The following is a 24,152-nucleotide window of genomic DNA, read 5'->3' as shown; positions in this document are numbered from 1 at the left end:
TCAATAAAATATTTAAAAGTCGAATGTTGAATAAAACTTAAGAGGCTGATAACACTAAATGAGATTAAAAAATACCGATGGAATATTAGTAATAAAAAAAGGCAATAAATATATTTTAAAATAAATGTTTGAGCCTCGGTCGGCGCATGCCCTTATTTTCGTAGCATTTTAATTCACTACTTTCTCTCTTAAAAACTTGGTCCCTGGTGCTGTTATTTGTTATGTTATTATTTGTTTCAGCACCTAGCTTCAACTCTGTTTACATTTACAGCATTATTGCTCGTACCCGCTGAAATCATGTGCCAGATTTTAAATACATACAGCTTAATCACGCCATACATAACTTCTTTCATTTAGAACTTATCAACATGTTTACTACCTAGGCTTATAACACGTTATATAATTGTGTTTTTAAAAAGTATACGGCTCAATAACATCAATGTCGTAAATCTAGTCTATATGGTGCAAAAGTTAAGAAATAAAATGTACACATTTGACGGATTAATTAATTAAACATTTTCTAAATTGAAGTATTTGTATTGCTTTCAGCTTGAACAAGGTTTGACACTGTTTCTTTCTTTCTTGTTAATGTTTATTTATTGTAAGTCCGTTTGAATGCAAAGGTTACAAAAACTGTTTACTTTTATTAGTAAACAGTAATGGAGAAAGGCTGAATATACATAATTTCTAATTTTTGAAAACCACAAGTTTTTAGAGTTGTTGATGTCAAGGTTGTCGGTTTACTTTGTCTTTAAAAGCCCTATAATTGGTACTTATCATCTGATATAACTGTAGTAGAAAGATGTCAACATGAGCATGTGATAGGCGAATCTTTTTTCTACTTTATAGATCCACAAATCTGGAGTAAAGAACTCCCACTGCAATGAGAACCGTGGAACTTATAACTGTCACAGAAGCTTCTGGAAAAGAAAAAAAAAGTACAATTTAATTTGTTATATATCAGACAAATTTCTTCTGTATTGTCAACAAGTATTTTCAATAATTATGCGACAAACTCTTTATTACTTTTATTATAGGCCTACTATATTTTTTTTTCAAAGGTGACACAAAACTTAGGTCCATGGTGCTGTCATTATTTTATGTGTGTGAGACTCGAACCCTTACCAGAGTTCAACAGAAGGATACGAGCTTCAAAAATAAAAACAAGCAATAGAAAAAAAATAATTTTTTAAACAAAGCTTATTGCTATCATTTATCTGAAAATTACAGGGTTTAGCTCCCTTTCTACTATATAAAATAAAATTAATTAATAAGTAGACCTACTAACTCAAACTAAAATGGGAAGTGGGAGAAAAAACGTGTCAAAACATAAAATGGGGTTAAATCCATATATACATCCACATTTCTCATTAAGTAAACACCAATAATTAGGTAATAATTAAGTAGTTAATTAATTTTTTATTGATTTATTTTGTGTCAGGTTTATTGAATCATTGTGCAAAGTTTTAACCTGATCTGAGAATAGGAAATGGAAGTAAAAAACATGTTCCTTCTTTTTACCAGACAGACAGACAGTGCTGATAACAGTGTCCAATTTTGGAGCAATCGGTCAAATCGGCCAAAGACCAGCCCTGAATCTTACTGTCTTTATTATCATCTAAATATTTTAATTTTTTGTTGCTTGGTTAGCGGGTTGACTTAATTTTAGCTCTCTATTTGATGATTTAATTTTAAATCTAATAAGCAACTGACTGACAAGTCTTGACATAACCCTTACATATACTTTTTATTGGTAATAAAGTTAGCGTTACCTGAACACAAGTTCCCTCGCTTTGAGTAGCCATCGGAGCACTCACATCTCTCAGTTTCGTCGCATTTGCCTGTATAGCCACCATAGGGGAAAAGGCAAAAACTGTCTTCATAACACAGTATACCAGGGGCTGAAACCAATCACGTTACTTTGTAACTTTTTAAAGTGAAACAAAGAAATACTTTCTTACTAAGTAGAGGACGTCAGCTATCTACCTACAAAGAATCTAATTTAAATGTCAATATCACACTCCTTGAAGGAGCTCGGTCAGAGTGTCTTTATATCACTTGTATTGACCCCCCTGGAAGCGCTTTCCTGCATAATGCAATGTTATGTCATTATGAGAGATACACCATTTAATAGAGCCATTGTTTGTCTAATACATGCCTAACGGCTGTCTATGTCGGCTCTATTGAAGTTGTTGGTGAACAGATGTGGTGAGGTGGGGGAGGAGCTAGCTAGGGCATGTGACAATTGACCATTGGGGTGGTAATTTGCATACGAGTTAAATGACTCTGGACCAGAAAAATTTTATTTGGACATTCCGATGGTCTAGAGGTTAAGTTCGCTTAGTGCGTTATCGCTAGGCAGTGTTGTCGTTTACAGGGCCACTGGTTCGAGCCTTGGTAGGCGCAGTCCCTTAATTTTGTCGCATTTTAATTTTAATTCACTACTTTCTGTCATTTAAAAACTTGGTCCCTGGTGCTGCTGTTCATTTATGTTTAATATGTATATATCATCATTTGTTTCAGCACCTAGCTTCACTTCTATATCCCATCCAGCAAAAGCGTGATCTTTTTACTGTGGCTTGGATACTTTTCATCATGTTAGACAAGTGTAGGATTTCAGTATCTGCTATGTGGTCAGACCAATGCACCTTAGACAGCGTAAATGGAAGGAGTTGAGCTATTTGATGTGGCGGGTATACAAACATAATAATTTATTACCAATAGTTAATTAACCGAATCGTTAAAATTGTTTATGTATTCTTGTGTTTTCAGATAAAATAAATAATTGTGCAAAATTTCAGCTTGATTTACCAGACAGACAGAGTTAATATGAGCTTTGATATAATCTGGAAGTTTCATCAAAGTACCTGTGACAGTCAGTGTTTTGGGATCACTGTCATCACTCGTCAAAGATTTGTATTTAGCTTTGCACACGTAGTCACCGTTGTCAGAGCTAGATACTGATGGTAGGCTGTAAAACTTGTCCGTGACGGAAGATTTTATTCCGTTACTATACAAAATCGAAAACGTGTATCACTTGATCATTCAGAATATCAATGAAATGGGGAAAAAGGTCTTAATTAAGAGTTGCATTCAAAATCAAATGTCATATAATTCACAAGAAAAACAAATTTATGAACAGAGCTTCATTTTTTGTTTCCAATGTAAATACAGGCTTAGTCTACATATATTGCAGGTAAAAGTTTGACCCTAAACAGGGCCGGTCTTACGCCATTGCAACGTATGCGTTCGCTGTGGGCCCCGCGCTTTCATAGGTCCCGCGCTAATTCATTGTGTAATTATTAAATTGCAAAATATATACGAAATATTCCTAGAAATGTCCTGCATTTATTAAAATCTCCTGAAAACTCATAAAAATCTCCTGAAAATTGACAAAATTGTCATTTGTGGGTGTCATTTATTACGGAAAACGCCAATGCTACGTGCGATAAAAAAAAGGGAATCGTCAGTTTTTATGTAATAAAATGTAATAATCGGACGAGTTTTCACCTAAACCGAAAGTTTCAATGCCTTATTTACTTTTATAGTCAATGGCATATAAATATAATAAATATGCCATAGGTTGCAAGGTTCGTAAAGTAAAGTTAATTTGATCGCAATTTTTGTACTTAGTAAACAATGAATAAAATGCAAAGTCGAATTTTGTTCTAATACAAAATCTTAATTTTCACTTATTATCCTTATTCCCACCCAGACTAGGCCCCGCGCAATCAGTTTCGCATAGGGCCCCGCAATTGTTAGGACCGGCCCTGACCCTAAATATAGAATAAGTTGAATTTAAATATCCTTTTATTATGTTTAAAAGTTTAATTAATTATTAGTAGTAAACACTCCGTGATTAGAACATTCCTGCTAAAATCTGAACATTTTTTAATGTTCTATCTGTCTTGTGATATGCGCTAGACTGGTCACAATGGTCCCGTGATTGAGCATTGACCGCCGCCATCCCCTCCCCCCTCCGCCGTCAAGCGGGAGATTTGGGCTAGAATGTAATTATCTTTAAGTCTGTAGGAACATCCGAAATACTCAAAACAAAATACATTGTAATTTCTTTATCCAAAATATGTCTGATTACTACTTAAATACAAACTGACATTACTTACACTGTCCACTCATAGGTCATTCCGTCGGAAGCAGACTCACTGTAACATGCTAGCCAATAGTTGCCATTCTCACCTAGTCTATTGACAGTTCCAAACTCGCCAATGACATTGATAATTGGTTTTGTGATAGAATCTAAGATATATTAACAGAAGACAAACAACTAAAATAAAATAATTTTTTGACTTATTGAACTCTACACTAAATGAATTGCTTTAAAAAAATGTTTCCTATAGAATCGTAGTACATGAGATCAATAGCCAAACTTAATTATTTGTTTTAATTAATTTTTTGAAACTTTAAAATTAACGTTTTCATGCTGTTTGAGTTTTCAAATTAAAATTCTTTGAGTTATTTAATGTAACATTTTTTTAAATCTATATGTGTTGTTTGTTTATATAATGAATTAAATCATGTCATCAATATCTTGGTTTTAGAGAATAAAATGTCAAAATAAAGTTTGAATCGCAGGTTGTTTTTTTTTTACTACATACTGTTGATAAATGTCTTATCTTTATCAAATTTTAAAATATTGTTATAAAACTAAAATGCAATTATTTATAAATATGCTTACCTGAAACACCTATATATAAGGAGCTATACGAATAGTAATTATCCTTGTTAGCATAACAACTGTAATATCCACTTTCTTCCTTTTGAATATTGTCAAGTTGAAGTTTCCTGTCAAACTGACGAGGAATAGGTTTGGAGTCTTTCTCCCATCTGTATGTGACAGTTCCAGAATTAACGCCAGCACAGGTCAGTATGACACGCTGGCTTACTAAGGGTTTTCTAATATTGGTTGAAATCACAGCCCTACCTGAAGGAATATAAGCACATTTTCTAAGCCAGAAAGTTGCGCAAAACGAAATCAATTAATAAAGATATTTCCTATCGCACACATTAAGCAAATGAATAAATCTACTAAACATCCTAATAATAGCTTAGCTTAGATCTAAACTTAGATGATGATGTGCAAAATGTTCTTGACCATTAATTTATTAAACTCTTAAATGAATAGAGCATAGACTTATACATACTTATATTTAGACTGTGCATAGGGTTCCTTTAACACTACAAAAAATTTACCTTTTTTTTTTAAAGTTGAAACAAAGCGTTGTTTTGTCAAGTAGTTATAAGAAGTGAAGTTGTTGTTTTTTTCAACCCTAACCTATGTAACATATAATTTAATTTTTAGATCTAGATCTAGTAATTGAACATCAAAATAGGGTTTGTTGCTGAACATAAAAATTACATATGTGTCAGACGCGAATAGCCCAATTTTCAGTAAAAGAAATTACAAAAGTCATTTCTCTATAGAAAAAGTTACGAAGGCTATATAAAATACAACCACAGACCTATATATACTACAACAAATATAGGTTTTTGATTGCTAGTTACGATTTATTTAGGTAGGTGCTGTTTTACTATTACATACCAAGTATTAGAGTTTAGAAAAACCCAGGTTTGTTTCTTGTGCAACGCTATTATCTAACACCTCATATCATCTCTCCATTAGTATATTTAGATCTATAATCTAATTCTAGTCTAGATCCATATATAAAAATCGAATAGATCTAGTAATAGTATAGATTCTATCTTGAGACTAGATTGCCGAGTCTAGCCAATGCTATGCCTATAGTCAGTTTTTATTAGAAAAAAAGTCTAGATATTAATAAAGACTAAAGTTTTTTTAATTATTAGATTATTAGATATAGACATAAGACATAGATCTAATAATACTGTAATACGTTTCATGGGCGTAGCCAGGGGGGGGGGGGGTTCTTGGGGTTCAAACCCCCCCCGAAATGAAATCCCCCCCCCTCAGGGGGGGGGGAGACGGAATTAAGTGACTGATTTTTGCTTTCATTTGTTTATTTTATGTGAGATTTTAATACTAAATCATCACTTACCACAGCACAGCCGATGCAGTTTTGAGTTACAAACCCTCTACCAGGGGGTTTTGATTTGAAATTCCCCTACCAGGGGGTTTTGAGATTTTAAAAAACCCTATCAGGGGGTTTTGAGATACAAATCCCTCTACCAGGGGGCTTTGAGTTTAAAAACCCCCTACAAAATTTACGATAAACCCCATCTTCAATATAAAAAAAGCAAATTACACACTCAAAATTCTATGAGCGTAGCCAAAGGGGTTTTGAGTTTAAACCCCCCACCCCCTCCAGTTGGGGTTTAAAACCCCTCCAGATGGTTTTGAGTTTAAAATTCCCATACAGAGCGTTTAGAGTTGAAAACCTCTCTCTTCAATATTATTTTAAAGCAAACTACAGTCACCAAATTCTAAGATCGTAGCTAAATGGGGTTTTGAATTAAAAACAAAACAAAAAAACTCCAGAGATTTCTTAGTTTAAAACCCCTCAACAGATGATTTGACGAAAAAACTTTCCTTTTCGATATAAAATCTAAAGCGAAATACAGGCATGTAATTCCAAGAGCGTAGTCAAGAAAGGTTACAAATTTCTACCAGTGGCTTGGGCTCCATTAATAAAGTGTGAATAGTCTCAACAAAGATGGCTAAGACAGATTTTAGGAGTCAGTCATAGAGATCGGGTCTAAATCAAAGAAATCATATGCCGAACTGGGAGTCGAATCCTTAGTAAGGTTGTGACAGAGCGTCGCATGAGGTTTTTGCGGGACATGTTCTCACACAAAATGAATTACGCAAAATAAGAGTTGCGGAAACAGCTTGCCGGAAAATGCGCCGAACGGCGCGAGAGGCTCTAAGTCAGTGAGAATAGCACATTAGGTTTTTGAAATAAAATTTTTTAATAGCAAGATAATGCACTGTAGATACCTCAGAATATGCATTTTGTTGGCTTTCAATACCAGAAATAGTGCTCGGCGGCGGGGCTTCGCCCCGCGCTGGGGGAGGGCTGCGAACTCCCCCAGACCCCCTTGCTAGCAAGGGTGGGGAGTCTACAATAAACAATAAACGTCTTCCGAAAGGGTCAGAATGTAATAAAGATTAATCATGTACACACACACACACATATATATATATATATATATATATAATTTTTTCCGCTGAAGGGGGGGGGTCGGGATGGGGAATTCCCCCCCCCCAAAACCCTCCCCGAAAAAAAATCCTGGCTACGCCCATGATACGTTTACTATACTCTATACTTAATCTACTAAACTAGAGATATATCTATAGATCTATCTATAATCTAGATCTATACAATATTCATTATAATACTTCTACTTATAATGACTTATTTAATAAGTTAGTACTTAGACTTAGATCCATTATAGTTTATTAATAGAATTACTTTTCAATGCCTAGACCTAATAATAAAATGATGTCTATAATGACTAATTATTTTTTTTATAATAATAAGCCTACTAAATCTAGATCTAGACTCTACTTAAATCTAGTCTAAAATAATGACTGTCTAAGACTCTAGATGATTGAGAAGTTCACATAGAGGTGTTTTTAATAATACGGCATGTCGGCTGAAAGTATATAAAGTGCTTTTTTTTTTTTTTGTAAAAATAAAAAAGAGGCTTCGGTACTCAGTGATAGATAGCCTAACTTTCAACTAATAATAAATTAACAATTAACGTTGAATTACAAGATAAGTACTCATTTTTCCCGACATTAATAAAAGGTGCCGGTTACCCGTACCGGTGCGTACCGTCACAAAAATATATGTATATCTCAATCTTCTTTCATTTAATTTTTTATTGCTACTTAATACATTGATACCGGATCGGTTTAAATAGGGCATAAGTATACAAGCAGGATTTCGAGCATTGGATAAATTTATTTTATAAGTACAAAGTTTTATGGAAGGCAATATATTAGTTGTTTGAAGTTTGTAACTTCTTAAATTCAGGCTAAAAATATCGAAGCCCACATTTTTACACTAATTTCTAAACAATTAGAAGAGATGGACTGACTCATAGTGTAGCTTGTGTGCATCTGCAAAAACACAAACTCATTTAGACTTTCAAAACTATTAAAAGAAAAACTTAGTGATTATTTTTACTGTATAATTCTATTATTATTCCTTTTTAGAATTAGGATATAAACAAAAATTTGACTTTATCTAACAGAAAAAAAATTAAACTTACGTCTATTTATGCGGTTATTTATAGTTACCTAGTAATATAAAATATATTTAACTAACACGTACATTCATCACAATGCAGCCATGCGATTTTTCGTTTATAAACATAGCATTATTTAGGACCAATATTTTACAAAGGCTGCTTGGAGAAATCAGATATACCCATTAGGAGAAAAACGACCCCTTTACTCAAGAAAAATTTAAGAAACTAGAACAGACACAAAATAAACAGTGACATTCATAACAAAACAATATTCAAAATTGATTAGAGTAACACCTTTTTAAGTAATCATTTAAAGTTTAAAATCACTACACTTTTTTTCAACAATTATTTTGTGTATGAAATTGTGTATCGGAAAATGCCGGGTACATGAAATAAGCTAGTCCTAAAAAAAACAACACAGATCTTGGGTAAAATACTCATCAAATAAAGTACTGTAAATGTGTAGTTTCACGCGCTAGTTTCAGGTCTTTTCTTTTTATAGCCTCTATCGGGTTTGATCACAACTACCCGTATTTTTGTGCAGAATTTTTTTCTCTATCAGGTACACTTAAAATTATAGCATAATAATGTCAGTTTAATTAAAAAAGAGAACTGAAAAATACAAAGATATATAGGGAAAAAGCGTCTTCCGGCCCAATACTTTTTAATCAAAGAAACGAAACGGACTAGTCCAACAAACCCTATTAAGAGTACTCTCGTTTCATAATTATTATTTTGAAATTTTTAGATACATAATTTAGAAAGATCTAGGTAATCCATCTATTTAAATGTACATAAGATGATTTAAATCAACATGAATTATTTCCATCTAGGAATTTTGAAACATTATCTTAATGGAAACAAACAGGAAATGGCTTTGTTTCATATATATATATATAAAAGAAATGATTTTGCATTATTTCTAAACTTTAAAAAAAAAGATCATTACGTTTCTAAGACAGAAAAGTTTGATTGGGGCGACTCCCCTTAGAACCTGAAAAAAGTTTACGTACATAAAAATCTATAAATGTATAGGTCTGTGAATCTATCAATCGCGGATAAGAATTTATTTCCGGTTTCCAGTCTAGATATAATATATAAGTCTATAGTCTAGATCTAAACTTGATATAAGCCTAGTCTCTTTGTAATCTTCTTTATCATTTGTAATGTAATATTTATAGTTCTTACATTTTTATTTATTTTTGCGCATCTAAGACCTGGCTTGACAAGGGAAGTAGATAAATAATGTTTTAAACTACTACCTCCAATGCGAGGATCGTTCATTTTATGTAAATATATCTTTACATTTTTTTTATTAGGCTCCTATAATTATATTTTTTTGTATCGCTTTTTTTTTTCTCATTGTAGGAATCACAAAATCTACTGACCAATGGATATAATTTTATTGATAGAAGAAACAGCCCGCTGTCCAGATAGTTGAACAGAACACGAGATGGAAGTTCCTTGGGAGTCTGGTGAGTAGCTAGAGCTAGTTTGACCTAGAAGCACTTGACCATCTGCCTGAAAAGTAAATTGGATGACTCTTATACATTCTTTATACAAAACTTATATTAACTCACTCTGTCTGTCTGTATTTTGTCTGTCTATGTGGTAAACGTTTTGTACACTTTATTTCTCCAGCACCCAATCTCGGATCAAGCTGAAATTATGCACAATTGTTTCTTTTACTTGACAACACAAGAATAAAACAATTTAACCAATTAGTTAATTAACTAATGGTAATTATTTATTTTGTTTGGTATCTCGAACAATTAAAAAAATTGTACTTGAATGATCAAGAGGTATCAGTTGAATTTGTCCCCTTTGTACTTTGTAGAGAGAAAAGTTTGAAACAAACATTAGATAACTATAAAATCTACTATTTTCATAGGCGATTTCCCTGGCACAGTGGTGAGGAATATTGACGTGATGAAGCTGAGGAGGCCTTAGACCTCGAGTTCAAATTCAGGTCACCTTTTTAAAATAAATGCATCTGAATAGTTAAGAAGTAATCACCCATATACCCACTTCTTCCCCCCCCCCCTCCAACTGCTCCTGCCATGTAATTAGGATCACACCGTATTGAGAAAGCTAAAAGCATGAAATTTAGCTAAACATAAACAATTGGTAAAAATATTTGTAATCGCGAAGATTGAATATTGTTTGTCTTGATCTGTTACAAATTTAATGACATGACAGATCCAAACAACGCTTAATTAAAGCTTTGTTGTTTTAAAAAGTATGTTTTTTTAAAATGTTTTTCTTATTGACTTAACTTTGCCTTGTATCAGCTAACTTACAAACAAGAATCAATACACAGCAAATATGATTTTCTAGTGAACAAAGGCCCTCGGTCTGTCCCAGTGAAAGGCAAACTTTTTTTCTAATTCAAAAAGCTCCGGGTCATTATTGTTGTAGATACCTCTCTAAAAAAAAGACAAGCTTTACACATTTTATTAGGTCCTTTTTTAGAAGATGAAAGAACGTTTCTAACTAAAAATATCTGCATTTTTTAAAAATATGTGTAATAATGCCATTGCATTAGATTTTTTAAAAATACATTGATTCATTGTTAAAATAACAATAAAACATTTAAATGAATCGACCGGCCTCTCACCCCGCTCCTTGCATGAAGTCAATCTCCCCCAGCCCCTTGTGCATTCCCCAGTTTGATAAACACTGTATTAAGAAATCAATAAGTTTGTCTACTGTTTTGTTTAAGAGGAAAAAAAGCAACTTACAAACCAGGCGTAGGTATGAGACGCTTGTCCATAATCAATTTTTGGCGTCGTGGAGCATACCAAATAATTACCGTTGCCAGTAACAGTTACATATTGTATTCTATCTGTCAAAGTATAAACATCGTATCAAAATGTCTCTTTAAAAGTCATGTAATACCAAGTTTAACAAAATGAAACAGTTCATCACTAACTAATAAACAATAACTAATAATACTAACAGCAAAAATAACAATAAAACAACGATACTAAGATAGGTTGTGTCTAAACACAAACTCAAAATCGGCACCCGAGGTGGTCCACCCAGGCAGGTAAAAAAGCAGGTTTCAATATTTACAGAAGAATATAAGAATGAAATTCTATCAGAAGTGAAAATCAACTTTAATGGGAACTTCAAAAACCTCAGCACATTACCACAGGAAATGAACTGGCAACTTTTCTAAACTCTTGCTGCCTGTTCGCTGTGTCATCCCACCACATTTCTGACAGCTTCATTGGTCACTCCCACTAATTTCTCGCAAAGAAAAAAAAGATCCTCAAATGATGAATTAAACTTTTTTTGAACAGGTGTTCACCAGTGGTGGACCCACTATGTACTCTCAGCACTGTTGTGATTTAAAACTTGATGTTTGTGCCGCTCAAAGAGTTGAGAGATATGTGTCGGAGGTAACAGAAAACGTTATGGATGTAAGTTTTCAATGGATATTTTTTATTGTTATATTTTTTTTTTGCGCCCTCTAATTGTGTAGCGAGAAAGTGTGACGACTTCAACAGCATTCTTCTTTTCCTGACACATTTCTTCCATTACTGATAGCAAGCACCTTTTTTTTTTACGTTAACTCTTTCTCTCCTAACTGACGATACCAACGTTGATTTGACCCCATTAAATGAAATTAATTTTTGGTTTTACAAACTTTAATTTTTGTTATATAAAAAGAGCAGGCATTCTCCTATAATTCAATACCAAATATAACATTTTCTGATAACAAACAAAAAAGTTATTGAAGCTTAATCATAACAGGGTAGTGAAACACAAATGAGCAAAATGAAAAATTCCATCGGAACGTGGAAAAATAATTACGGAGAGAAAGAGTTAAAGACACGGCGGACATTTCACAGGATAAATATAACCGTAGATTCCTGTCACGTACAAATTAAAACATTCACTTTTATTATTTACGAGAACAGATCAATAAAATGAATATAAGAATGGCATAGAATGAAATCCAAGGTAGAAAGATTGACAGCCCTAACATAGGGATAGATACATTTTATCGACCTGTCTTGTTTGATTTTCTACATTTTGGTCTGATGATGCTTCGGCTGGCAAGACAACACCACGATTCGCTTCGTGATCCATATTTGGAGCATCACTGAGCTAGAGAGAATACTAATCAAAGTAGAAACAAAGAGAAGATTTATATTTTCAACTTTGAGCTATCCACTACGTAAGTAATCGAAAGGGAAAACATTATTTTGTTACTATATAAAGAGTGCGTGTATTTGTGTGTGTGTGTGTGTGTGTGACAGAGAGAGAGAAAGAAGGGAGGAGAGTTTCTTTGTACACTGACAATGCATATTTAAGTCTAGTCTAGTCTAGCTTTGACAGTAACTCCGAAAATCATGGAAACATAATTTTAAAAAGCACCCTCAGATACCTTTTTTATGCAGCAGAGAATTATTTAACTGCTAAATTTCACATTTGTACAGTTACTTACCGACTATTGATGGCAGTTTGCCGACAGCACTTGTGGGGTATGAAAAAGTAACACCTAAATGTGGACTAGTCAAATTGCATGCAACGTTTTTCCCAGCAGTAGACTCATCAATTGTTACTCTTGAATAAGATAAGTATTTATCGTCAACCTAAACAAACGAGTAACAAAAAAGCTAAATTAATTCCACATACCTTATTCATCTAACAAAGTAACACAGACTAAAAACGCAAAATACCTAGGTGTTATAATACATGAAAGACAGCTTGTATTTGCAAGCTGACACAAAAGATGTTTCATGTATGGAATGTTAAAGAACTTAAAAATGAAGTCTGTGGGCTATGCAGACGCATAGTGGGGGTGGGAAGGGGGGGGGGGCAACACGTGTCTATATTTCTATGTGATGTTAAAATAAGAGAGAGAGAGAGAAAATGCTACGAAAATAAGGGATAGCGCAGACCGAGGCTCGAACCTGTGACTCTGGATCCGACACCACCGCCTAGCGATAACGCACTAAGCGAACTTAACCTCTAGACAGTCTTTCTTTCTTTCTTTATAGATAGATAGACAGTCAGACAGACATACAGACAGACAGTTAATCAGTCAGACAGATAGATAGATAGATAGATAGATAGATAGATAGATAGATAGATAGATAGATAGATAGATAGATAGATAGATAGATAGATAGATATAGATAGATAGATAGATAGATAGATAGATAGATAGATAGATAGATAGATAGATAGATAGATAGATAGATAGACAGATAGATACACATCAGAAGTAAATTTTAGACCATTGATCCCGTTTGGGATGACAATACAATTAGATCATTGCTTAATTTTATTTAAACACAAGATTTTTGCATTTTTAATTATAATGTTATAAAATGTATAAAATTTACAGTATAAACAAATCTATATCTCTTTAAGTTCAAACCGTATATGTAATTAATCCTTCTGGATACCCCATGGGAATGTTGTCGCAGGATAGTGTAATAGATGATCCACTGAATACTGCAGTCGTTGGCACTGTAATTTTTGGACTTTCAGTAGACTGTGCTGAAATGTAAATTGCTAACATTGTTGTAAGAGCTCTCCCACAGATTATATGAAGTTTACTGTTTAGATTAATCCATAAACTGACGAAGGCTTATTAGTTCAAAAGTGAAAAGTCTGCATGGGCGCCCGCAGGATTTTTTGCAGGGGGAGGGGGGTGCAAGTTGCTTGCCACCTATGGCTCCATGTCTTAGCTTCAACTTTTTTATTACAGAGAATATTATAGAAAAAAAAAAAGTTCCCCATGGCCCCTCTCTGTTTCTTTAGTGCTGCTTTGATATACGAATATGTTACGGCTAAAGCCTTCGCCAAAAGGCATGGCCGTGTGGCCAATATCCGAAGTATATGAAATTAAAATTGTTTATTCTACTTTGGCCGGCCTAGCCACGAAATGTCAAGGGATCCCTGGCCGATGCCAGGTGTGCATGGTAAGCGGTGTAGCTGTAGATCAGTGGTTCCCAAACTTTTTTGTCTCGTAGACCCCTTGACATATTTTCTGGTTTTCCGTAGACCCCCTGCTTAAGTTATACTGAATTTTTGAAAATTCACCAATTTCAAATTACACATTTTGTTTTAAAATAATTTCTAACCAGTGACACGAGGAGTGAAAAAGTAATTTAAAACTACATTTTAAGTTGAAATATTTTTTTAAATATTTTTTTATTAACAAAATTCATATTTCAACACAGTTAACACGTACAGCATACAATCACTAAACACATTGGAAACTTTATGTTTTTAAAGGTACAAGGGTGCTACGGAGATTATGTTTCATATAGGGATTTGTTATTTTATGAAGTAGTTCTTCAAAACATTAAATATTAATGTGCCTTAAGTATCATTGTAAAAGTTTTCACAAAGAGCAGTTTTTCGTGGATTTCTTTAGCCACAATAATTTGAATACAAAAATACATCATTACCAGACAAGGTTGACTCAGCCAGCAGTATCTAGAAATATGTTGTTTGTAGAAATATGTCGTTTGCAAAGACTTCCAAAAGAAGAAAGAAATATTTGACTACATTCCAACAGAGCTCAAGAATTTAGTGAAATCTACAAATACATTGCCCTAACAACCAATGAGTCAGAGTTTGCATGGATGGTCCTCAGAAAGCCCCCACAAACGGAGGAGCTGGAATACACATTTAATGGCCCAATGGAGAAAAAATAATTTAAAAAATAAGTTCATTGTAACTAATGAGCTCTATGACAACCACAGAGAAGAAATAGGAGCACTGGAGCTAACAGCAAACATGCTAGCCAATCAGCCAAATTCACCAAACAGTTATATTTTTTCTTGACCAATATAAAAATGGTCCTTTAAAGCTTTACAAACTCTGATGCCTCCTAAATAAACAACTCATGATGCTGGACTGACGTTCGGTGGTCACCTTGCCTGCTCGTATCTCCCGTCGGGAGATTTGGGCTATTTATCCACATAATCTGAAGGAACATCCAAAAGATTTTGTACAAAACATACTGTGTGACCTTGTAAAGCTCAACAACAGCAAGAACACTGTTCTCCAGTGTTTAAATAGAAGGAAATAGAAGGCTGACTGACTTGCCAAATGTGAGAAAACAAATACACACTTGAACATAGCACTCTATCAGGAAAAAATGACGAAACTAATAGTGAATTATAAAAACAAGAAATGGACAAGCTCTCATTCGATATACAAGAAAGATGACACCTATAATAAACTATCCCGATACGACCACCTATAATTTTTCACATCAGAACCGTACACATCATAAAGAGAAAACATATGTTCCGGAAGCTCAAAATTCGGACCGTTTAAATTTGTCCTTTTGGAGTGTCATCAGAGAATGCCGACCATGTCTTCAAAATTGCATTCTTCATCAAGAGGCCCAAAACAAGACACCGGCCACAGAACCCAAACGTGAAATTCTTTTAATGATATAAGCGTGTGTAAGAGTTTTTACTATTTCTTCAACGGGTGGTAAACTCAATAATTTCCTATCGTGTCAGGTTGTCAGTATTTTACTACAATCATCTTGTCAATGTCAGGTCTAAGAGAGATTTGTGGGTGTATTCTGAACTTTATCTTTGAGTGTTTGAAAGTTTTGCAAACTTTTATCTTTTTATCAGGGTGGCATCATCTCAAATGATCCTCCAGCTTAATTGGTTTCATAGCATCATAAAAAAGGCACATTAACACTCGCTTGATTGACAAGGAAGTAATGAAGTTCAATTTCAAATACTTAACGCTGTACAGTTATACATTTCTTTTTGTTAAAGTTATAACTTGACATAACTACACTATTTAAATATAGTTATTAAATTAAATAAAACATTTTTTTTCATTAAATCAGTAGGATAAAAATTTTGAGGATTTTCTAAGGTACAAATCATAAATGTGTGTATGAAAAAAATTCCAATTGTCAAAATTAAAGTCAAGACATGTTGAATTGAGATACTTTATCGTATACCCCCTTGCACATCTCATAGACCCCCAATTCCCTTTTTAACTTTCGTAGACCCCTTGGAAGTCTTCGTAGACCCCTTGGGGTCTATATAGACCACTTTGGGAATCATTGCTGTAGATTCATGTGTAATATTTCTTGGCATCGAGATTATTCACATTAGCCGGCCAATGTGAAGCGATAATTGATATTTTTTGCAGTATGCATACAATTGCTCCTCGTTATAGGTTTTGGCCGTATCATATATATGTATAGGGGGGGTGGGATCTCTTCATTGTATCCGCTCTTAGCATTATATTTCTATTTACATTTTTAAATAAGGCAATACCCACATTGTAGTGTTCTCATTTCTTTAGCTCATTTCTATCAAAATGTCCGCACATTTTTTCTTGGTGTCTTATTTAAGTAGGTATATATTCTACGTTCTAGTTTCATTAAAAGCAAATATTTGATTATAAATGCAGGGTTGTCTTTCCAGTGAAGAATATCGAGGTCCTTTGGTTGAGAAAGTTAACTTTTTAATAGTTTTCTTATATGAAACAACCATTCGTCACCCCAACCGTAACATTTCTCTAAGGCTCTAAAAGCAGGTAACATGATGAAATATATATATTGAAGAAACAATTTCGCTTTGAATTCTGACATGCTGCCGCGCTATGTTTGGACATCCGACTACAAAAGCGCTAAACGTTAACGATTTCAATATTTAACTTGCTGATTAGTTCTTAAAGTCATGTTTAACAGTCATGTTTAAGCATTGGTAAACTAGGCAGCGGACTAGGGCCTCTAATTGGTGTGGGCCTCGCACAGCACTTTAAACACTTTTGAAAGTGAAGAAATAGCGAAACTTGATCCCATTGTTATTGTACACTTATTTCTTTCGTTGTTTATTATTTATTTTTCTATTTCATTTTGGACCAGCTAATTCACTTCGCCTAGGACCTCTAATTATCTAAGTCCGACTCATAGTTTAGATAAAGAAAATGCTTCAAATAGACGAACTTGCCTCTAGGACGAACATTAATATTATTACAGTTTATTTACCATGCTATTTACCCCATGTCTAATGTGTATTATAAATTCATAGACTATCAACACAAATAGTAAACGAAGACCCATCCACCTAAGACTTATTTTTTAGATTAGTTTGCCTTATACCTCTAGTGTTTATGTATTTTTTATGTTCTTTTAGAGCCTTAAGTCCACACCATCTTTGTTAACAGAGCAATAGAAAATATGTGAAAGGTTCATTTTCGTTAAAAAAAAAATATTTAGCTGACCTTGTTCACCAGTTCCCAACAGCACCACGTTAAATGCATCACTTCTATCTGACTTGAGGTCACCCTTTGACCCAATTCCTCTGCAACTAGAATAAGATTAGCAGTTAATTCAAAATTGGGATTTCCAATGAAGGAATAAAATTCATACATTGAATCATTTAAAAAAAGTAAGTATGGTTTCCCCTTTCAGACCTTGTGAACTATGGGGCAGATGATGCTAAGATTATCTGTTTCTTTGGCGGCCAATGGTTAAAGACTAGGGTGTTAAACCGTGGCCTGCACAACGACCAACCGCCTTTACTTTTCCCAACTGAAGTCAAGTATCCATAAGAGTTATGCTTTGAGATATTATTTGCGTTATAGATCCATCCTTTCTTTTAAGTTGGCACCACTGGAATTCAGTTAGGAGTCTTAGTGAAGGGAACTACAGGAGGACGTTAGGAAATGAAAACATTGTGAAAGATTTTAGAGTGAATTGACAAAAATAAACAATGTTTAGGATTCCATAGTGAAAGATGACTATTGCCTAATAAATTATATTATATATATAATTATCTTCGTGGCCCAACCATGGGTACACAACGATGAAAAAGTCATGGAAAGATAACACTGTTATTTCTGCAAGTCGGACTAGAGTTACCCCACGTAACTTTCGCGGTAACAGAGAGCGAGGCTCCGTGGGTTGGTCCCAAAAGTCATGAAAAGATAACTCTTTTATTTCTGCAAGTCAGACTAGAGTTAGCCATGTAGCTTTCGTGGCGACATAGAGCTCATAATCTTTCTCTTTATACATTCTATATTTTTCTACATTTATGTGTGTATTTTTTTTACACAGGTCAATATCTGGTGTCAAAAAATAGTAGCATGTTTTTTTCTGTAGCTTTGTTTTAATTTTGCCCATTCGTATTGCCATTCGTTTCCTAATCATGGCCACCGCTTTAAATATACTTCGTTCAGTCAACAGGTCTTTCAATGTAGTCAAGATTCCTGCACCAGGTAACTGTTTATTTCTATCAGTCGCATATTTCTAGAAAAATGTCATCGACGAAACGTTTGCTCTCGAACTTCGCAAGATGGCTGTAAGCTTTGTTTGCAAACATTGGGATAACCATGGCGACTCCTTGTTCGTTGTTCTTAAGGAAGCACAGTCATACACTCTGCTCGACAATACGCTGCCTACATGAATACTTCCTGCGTTTATTGTGGCGAGACTGAAATTGTGGCGATTTCTTAAATACTTCCCGTTACTATCACTATACACTTCCGAGAACGTCCGCATGACCCTCCTCTAGTTTACAATCCGGGTCAACCTCTCTCCATACCCCTGCTATTTAGAGGTCCTTTGGATCATGGCCATTAGGAAGCGGCGTATGCTACGCTGAGGGTCGACTAGTTATCATTATTTTGTCCACAAGCGAAATAATTAAAGATGTGATAATACCAGTTATAAAAATACTTCACAAATTAAAACTTCCGTGTTTTGTCAACTGAATACACTTTTAAGCTTGAGGGTTGGGCTGTCACTTTACTTCCATGTATGAAAATAGCCAATGCACAAGTTAATTGATTTAATGTCTAGAAAAACTTACGTAAATGATCCAACATTAGAAGCGCTAGCTTCTTCATTGTACGACATTTCATTAAAGCCATTTAGCAGCTTATCATCCAGGTACCACTCGAATGATTCAGCTCCATCCACAAAACAAGTCAGTGTCAAACGTTCGCCTAAAAGAACTTCGTTTGACCGTCCTTGTCCAGAAGTGATCACTGGCTTGTCCATTTTAACTGTATGTGTAAAATGTAAAATAAATTTCGTGAACTATTTTATGAGCAGAACGTCAAGTTTACTGAATGGAATGTAACGTGCGTGCCTCTATGTATCTTTCGAATGACGTCTCTTTATGATGGATGTTTGTCTGAATGATGTAACCTAAAGCTAATATTGGGTCTTAAGATCAGTTAGGTTGATTTGTTATCTAGTAACTGGCAATACAAATAATTGACTCATCCTAGTCACACGTTAACAAATTATAAAGGATTTTGTTTACAAAAAGGATATTAAAAACAAATACATAAGAAAGAGCTTTATGCTTTATAGGCCTAAAAATGAAACGATCTGCAGCAGTATACCAAACTAAATGATCTTAAGGTAAACTCATTTGTTATAGAAAGAAAATAATCTGAAGCAAAGGTTTGACAAAACTCAACTTAAGTAAAAAAAAACAAGAAGACGAAAGTAATGTCTAGTGATCTGCTCAACACTCACGGAGAAAGTGGGACTGGTCCACAGTCTACATGGACTTTGTGACCTAGTATTAGGATAGGTCATAAGACCAGTGACTTCTGCTGTACTGGCAAGTTAGTCCAGTGGTACTTTATGGTCCCAAATTATATTATCTAGGCTATTAACTATAGCCTCTAGATATACAAAATTACTGAGACAGACAAGTAATAATACTGAGATGTCAGTTGCAACAAAAAAAAAAAGAGTTTATTTAGAAACAAAAGAAAAGATCATGGAATGTATAAATGGAAATAAAGGCTAACAAAAGAAAATGAAATAATGAAACAAATCAAAATAGTAGGACAGGTTCAGTTCAAAATAATCAAAGAACCAGCATCACAGAGGAACAATAGTGTCTCATCTCAAAAACCAAAACGATGGTTTACAATAATATAATACATACATATATTAAACATAAATGAATGACAGCACCAGGGACCAAGTTTTTAAGAGAGAAAGTAGTGAATTAAAATGCTACGAAAATAAGGGCATGCGCCGACCGAGGCTCGAACCTGTGACACTGGATTCGACACCACCGCCTAGCGATAACGCACCAAGCGAAACTAGCCTCTAGACCATCGGAATGTCCAAAAAAACATTCTTCTGATCCAGAGTCATTTCGCCCGTATGCAAATTACCACCCCAGTGGTCAAAGGTCACAAGCTCCAGCTAGCCCCTCCCCCACCCTCGCAGCATCCGTTCACTAACAACTTCGATAGAGCCGACACAGACAGCCGTTAGGCATGTATTAGACAAACGATGGCTCTATCTAATTGTTTATCTCTCACAAAGACAAGTGGACAACATAAACACATTACATATAGAAGCTTCAGTGGGTACGAGCAATAATGCTGTAAATGTAAACATAGAGTTGAAGCTAGGTGCTGAAACAAATGATACATACATATATTAAACATAAATGAATGACAGCACCAGGGACCAAGTCGAGCCTCGGTCGGCGCATGCCCTTATTTTCGTAGCATTTCAATTCACTACTTTCTCTCTTAAAAACTTGGTCCCATTAGATAAATTAAACAATTAGATAGAGCCATCGTTTTGGTGCTGTCATTCATTTATGTTTAATATATGTATGTATCATTTGTTTCAGCACCTAGCTTCAACTCTATGTTTACATTTACAATAATATAATACATGTCATGACAATTAAATGACATCATCCATGAGACACACTACAGTCTCGTGTCAAAACAAAATATGTCTTTTACAAAACAAAATATAAAGGGGTGGATAAGAGACTAAGTAGGCTATACTATTTACATAAATCAACTTGTTAATAACAAATAAATCAAGTCTACTTAGCTCATTATCGAAACACTCTTCCCATAACAGTGACACACTCCTCTTGAGTAATACAGTTTGAGCACAACAACACAATATTAGTTACACATTATGGGGACTTAGTTCAAAATACACTGGTCAGCTCAAGGACACAAGAGAAAGAGAGAGTGGCAATTGTAAACAGTTAACAGGGACTTAAATCAAGTACTAAAGGGAAATAACTCTTATTGACAAAAAAAGGAGCTACCCTTATTGTCCCTCTTGTCACTTTCTTATAGGAAATTAATTCTCCTTGACAATAAAAGTGAAAATAATTATTAACCATTTGTGTCACACTGGCCTAAACAGTGGCTCAAACCATTGAATATGTATCCGGGGTCTCAATTTCCACTCTAGTCCCAATTCCACCTGAATTGTATTCGATCACCAGCCCCCAAAGTGGTCCGCTCAGGAAGGTAAAAAAAAAAAAAAGCAGGTTTCAATGTTTCCAGAAAGAATATCAGAAACTATCAACAACTACAACTCTATTTCCATCCATTCAAAAAGATGAGACGTGCTCGTGTGGAAAGTGTTGCGGTACTGTTGTATTATTAGTTCGACTAACGACATGATACGGAGATGTACCGTCACGTTCCGTGGGAGGAATATCGCCAACCGTATCACCCCGATGGGGAACGGTGTGACGTATGTTTAGTGAACGATTATTACATCTTCACCACATGCAATGTTTGTTCGCCAGAAGTATTGTGGTAACTCCCTGGAGGTTCGGTTTCTTTATTCGCCTGTCCGATTCTGCTTTCAGACGTTTCCAGGGAGGCGCCACGCTGAGGTAGTAAAAAGTAACGTTTCCCCCTTCAGACCTTGCCATCTATTGGAGGTCATCTGTTTCTTTGGCCAAAAGTTAAAGAGCCACGTGACCAACACAGCGACCAACCTCCTTATACTTAACTCAACTAAAGTCAGGTACACATTAAAGTTGGGTGGACTCAGGGGCGTCCTAGAAATCCCGAAATTCAAAATCCCAGTCTTCACCGAGATTCAAACCCAAGAACCCAGGTTCGGATGCCAAGCGCTTAACCACTCAGCGCCCGCCCACCCTCAGCTGAGGTGACGATTTCCGGTAACCAGAAATTTAAAAACTTTTGATTTTGAGGTAGGAAAAAAGGCAAATAAATAAGACAAGCTTGTGTTAATGGACAATCAGTTTATTGAATCAATAAACTTCAAGCTTCCTGCTAAGTCTACAACTGTAAATGTATTATTGAATTGTGATTACAATGTGTGTTATTATATGAAATACAATGTGTGTTCTCTAGTTATATAAATTCAACTTAGAGAATTAAATTATTCAACTACACAAAGAGGAATTCCCTTCGTTCTTCGCCAATTTTAGTATCCCCGGGTCTCAATAGCATATGGGGGTCATCATTTTTAGCCTTACAATAGGCTTTTGTCATACGCCAAAACCATAGTAACAATAAGTCATTCCACCCACAATATAATATAGGTCAGTGAACAACCACGGCATTAGCCATAATTTTAGAGGCACATTTTCCGCTATCAGGTAATAGAACTTAAGTCAAAAAACAAAATATAAAAATATAAACGACCACCTCTATAATAAATATCTACATTTCGAGAAATTGTAACGTGACTCAATTAAATAGCGAAACGTCAATTTTTTTTTAGGACCTTGGCATTTCGAGTTGTCAATAAACACCAAAGAAATGTGTACATTTGTTACAAATTGGTAATTAATAAAAACAATTACTATGAATTTGATGATAAATACATTAGAAATGATTATATGTGTCTTATAGCAAATGTTTCTTTATTTCTATTATTTTTATAATTAGTATTAGTATTAATATTATTATTTATTTTAGTTTTTGTTGTTGTTTTCATGGAAATCGTACATAAAACAAAATTTAGTTATGACCTAATTCATCCAAACTCTATCAAAACAGTTACTTACAAGCGCAACCAGAGCGCACGGGTACGTAGCTAGTGTTGAGACAGCTGCAGGTACCACTGATGCATGTTGATAATGTGAAGCTAGTCTGTTCGCATGTCGGCTTCGTGACACACGTAGCACCATCCACAGCAGGACAGACTAAATGTACAACATAGTACAGAACAAATACAGGCAGAAGACAAGAAATACATTAAGGACATGAATGCATTTTTAAAAATATTTTAATATCCACAATGTTGAACAACAAATTTGGTCTAAAGACTTCTTGTACATATACACGTTTATAAATGCTAGAGATCTAGAGATGGAAACGTAGATAAATTTACGAGAGAGAGAGAGAGAGAGAGAGAGAGAGAGAGGATTAGAGAGAGCTAGATTTTAGCTAATCTTTAAAAGTTACCTACTTACTTGCTATTATTAGGGATGTCAATAAATAAAACATTGCTCTCCTATATGTTGATAAGTAATAAATTTATCGTATAGATCTGAAGTTGTTTGTTTTTTAACTTGGAGCTTCACCCTCACGCAAAAATCTTGCTTAAATACACCAATAATCCAAAACAAGGCTGTGCTACCATAGTGACAAATTTTAGAATTCCATTGGTCAGAATTAATAGCGCCAAATGTGTAGTTTCCCTTCCTCTTTCTTCTCCCCCCTCCCCCCCCTCCCGAAACTCTAGAAGATTATGTTTCCTAATGCCAAAGATAAGATAAGTAGAATTGAACACTTCCTCGAAAAGCTTTTACAATTTAATTTCTTAAAAGTTTTAGAGAAAGAATATAAAATAATATAATAATGTATAAGAAAATCTACATTCCAATACATCATTAAGTGAATATATAATTACAGGATTAAATTTTGGGAGCCGTCATCAGAGATCCCGTGGCTGGAGTTGATCAGCAATGCCTCTGGCAGCTTGTAGCGAGCGGGGTCCATGAACAAAGACGTTAGCCACTTATTTAGAACGACGCAGTCGTAATAATGGAAGCTGAAATTTTGTAACCTTGCGACAGAACTGTATATGCCTTTGTTTTTCCAGATTGTTTTGAGTTTTGTAAGTGCTTCTGTGGTCTGTGCTATTCTTCTCAGTAGATCAGATTTGGTTCCTTCATGTGAAACGATAACTCCTAATGACACTTGTCATCTTTTCACCTCAAAATTAA

At 34.6% G+C, this 24,152-nt stretch overlaps 1 protein-coding gene across 1 annotated transcript; it reads right to left on the bottom strand.

The window, feature by feature from the left end:
• LOC106065803 (cell adhesion molecule DSCAM-like) lies at positions 1-23,528 on the bottom strand. The gene is made up of 13 exons (XM_056044691.1): positions 23,397-23,528; positions 22,989-23,126; positions 19,020-19,215; positions 17,431-17,516; positions 13,589-13,710; positions 12,650-12,797; positions 10,935-11,038; positions 9,582-9,714; positions 4,697-4,942; positions 4,125-4,257; positions 2,868-3,010; positions 1,773-1,901; positions 1-920 (listed from the first exon to the last, which is right to left on the bottom strand). The coding sequence occupies exons 1-13, from the start codon at positions 23,428-23,430 to the stop codon at positions 844-846; spliced, it is 1,689 nt and encodes a 562-aa protein (XP_055900666.1). The 5' UTR covers positions 23,431-23,528; the 3' UTR covers positions 1-843.
• Between the last annotated feature and the right edge of the window lie 624 nt (positions 23,529-24,152).

Source organism: Biomphalaria glabrata, chromosome 10, assembly GCF_947242115.1.
Source record: "Biomphalaria glabrata chromosome 10, xgBioGlab47.1, whole genome shotgun sequence".
Classification (NCBI taxonomy): Eukaryota; Metazoa; Mollusca; class Gastropoda; family Planorbidae; genus Biomphalaria; species Biomphalaria glabrata.
Note: the sequence above shows the minus strand (reverse complement) of the source record. Positions and strands in the feature narration are given on the sequence as shown.

Coding starts and splice junctions, on each gene's coding strand:
- LOC106065803 (XM_056044691.1), bottom strand. CDS start 23,430: ATGTTTTATTTATTGACATCCCTAATAATAGCAA. Junction 13,711..17,430: donor GTTGGGAACTGGTGAACAAG/GTCAGCTAAATA, acceptor TTTACATTTCAG/CACAGTCTACTGAAAGTCCA. Junction 11,039..12,649: donor CAAACTGCCATCAATAGTCG/GTAAGTAACTGT, acceptor ATACTTTGACAG/ATAGAATACAATATGTAACT.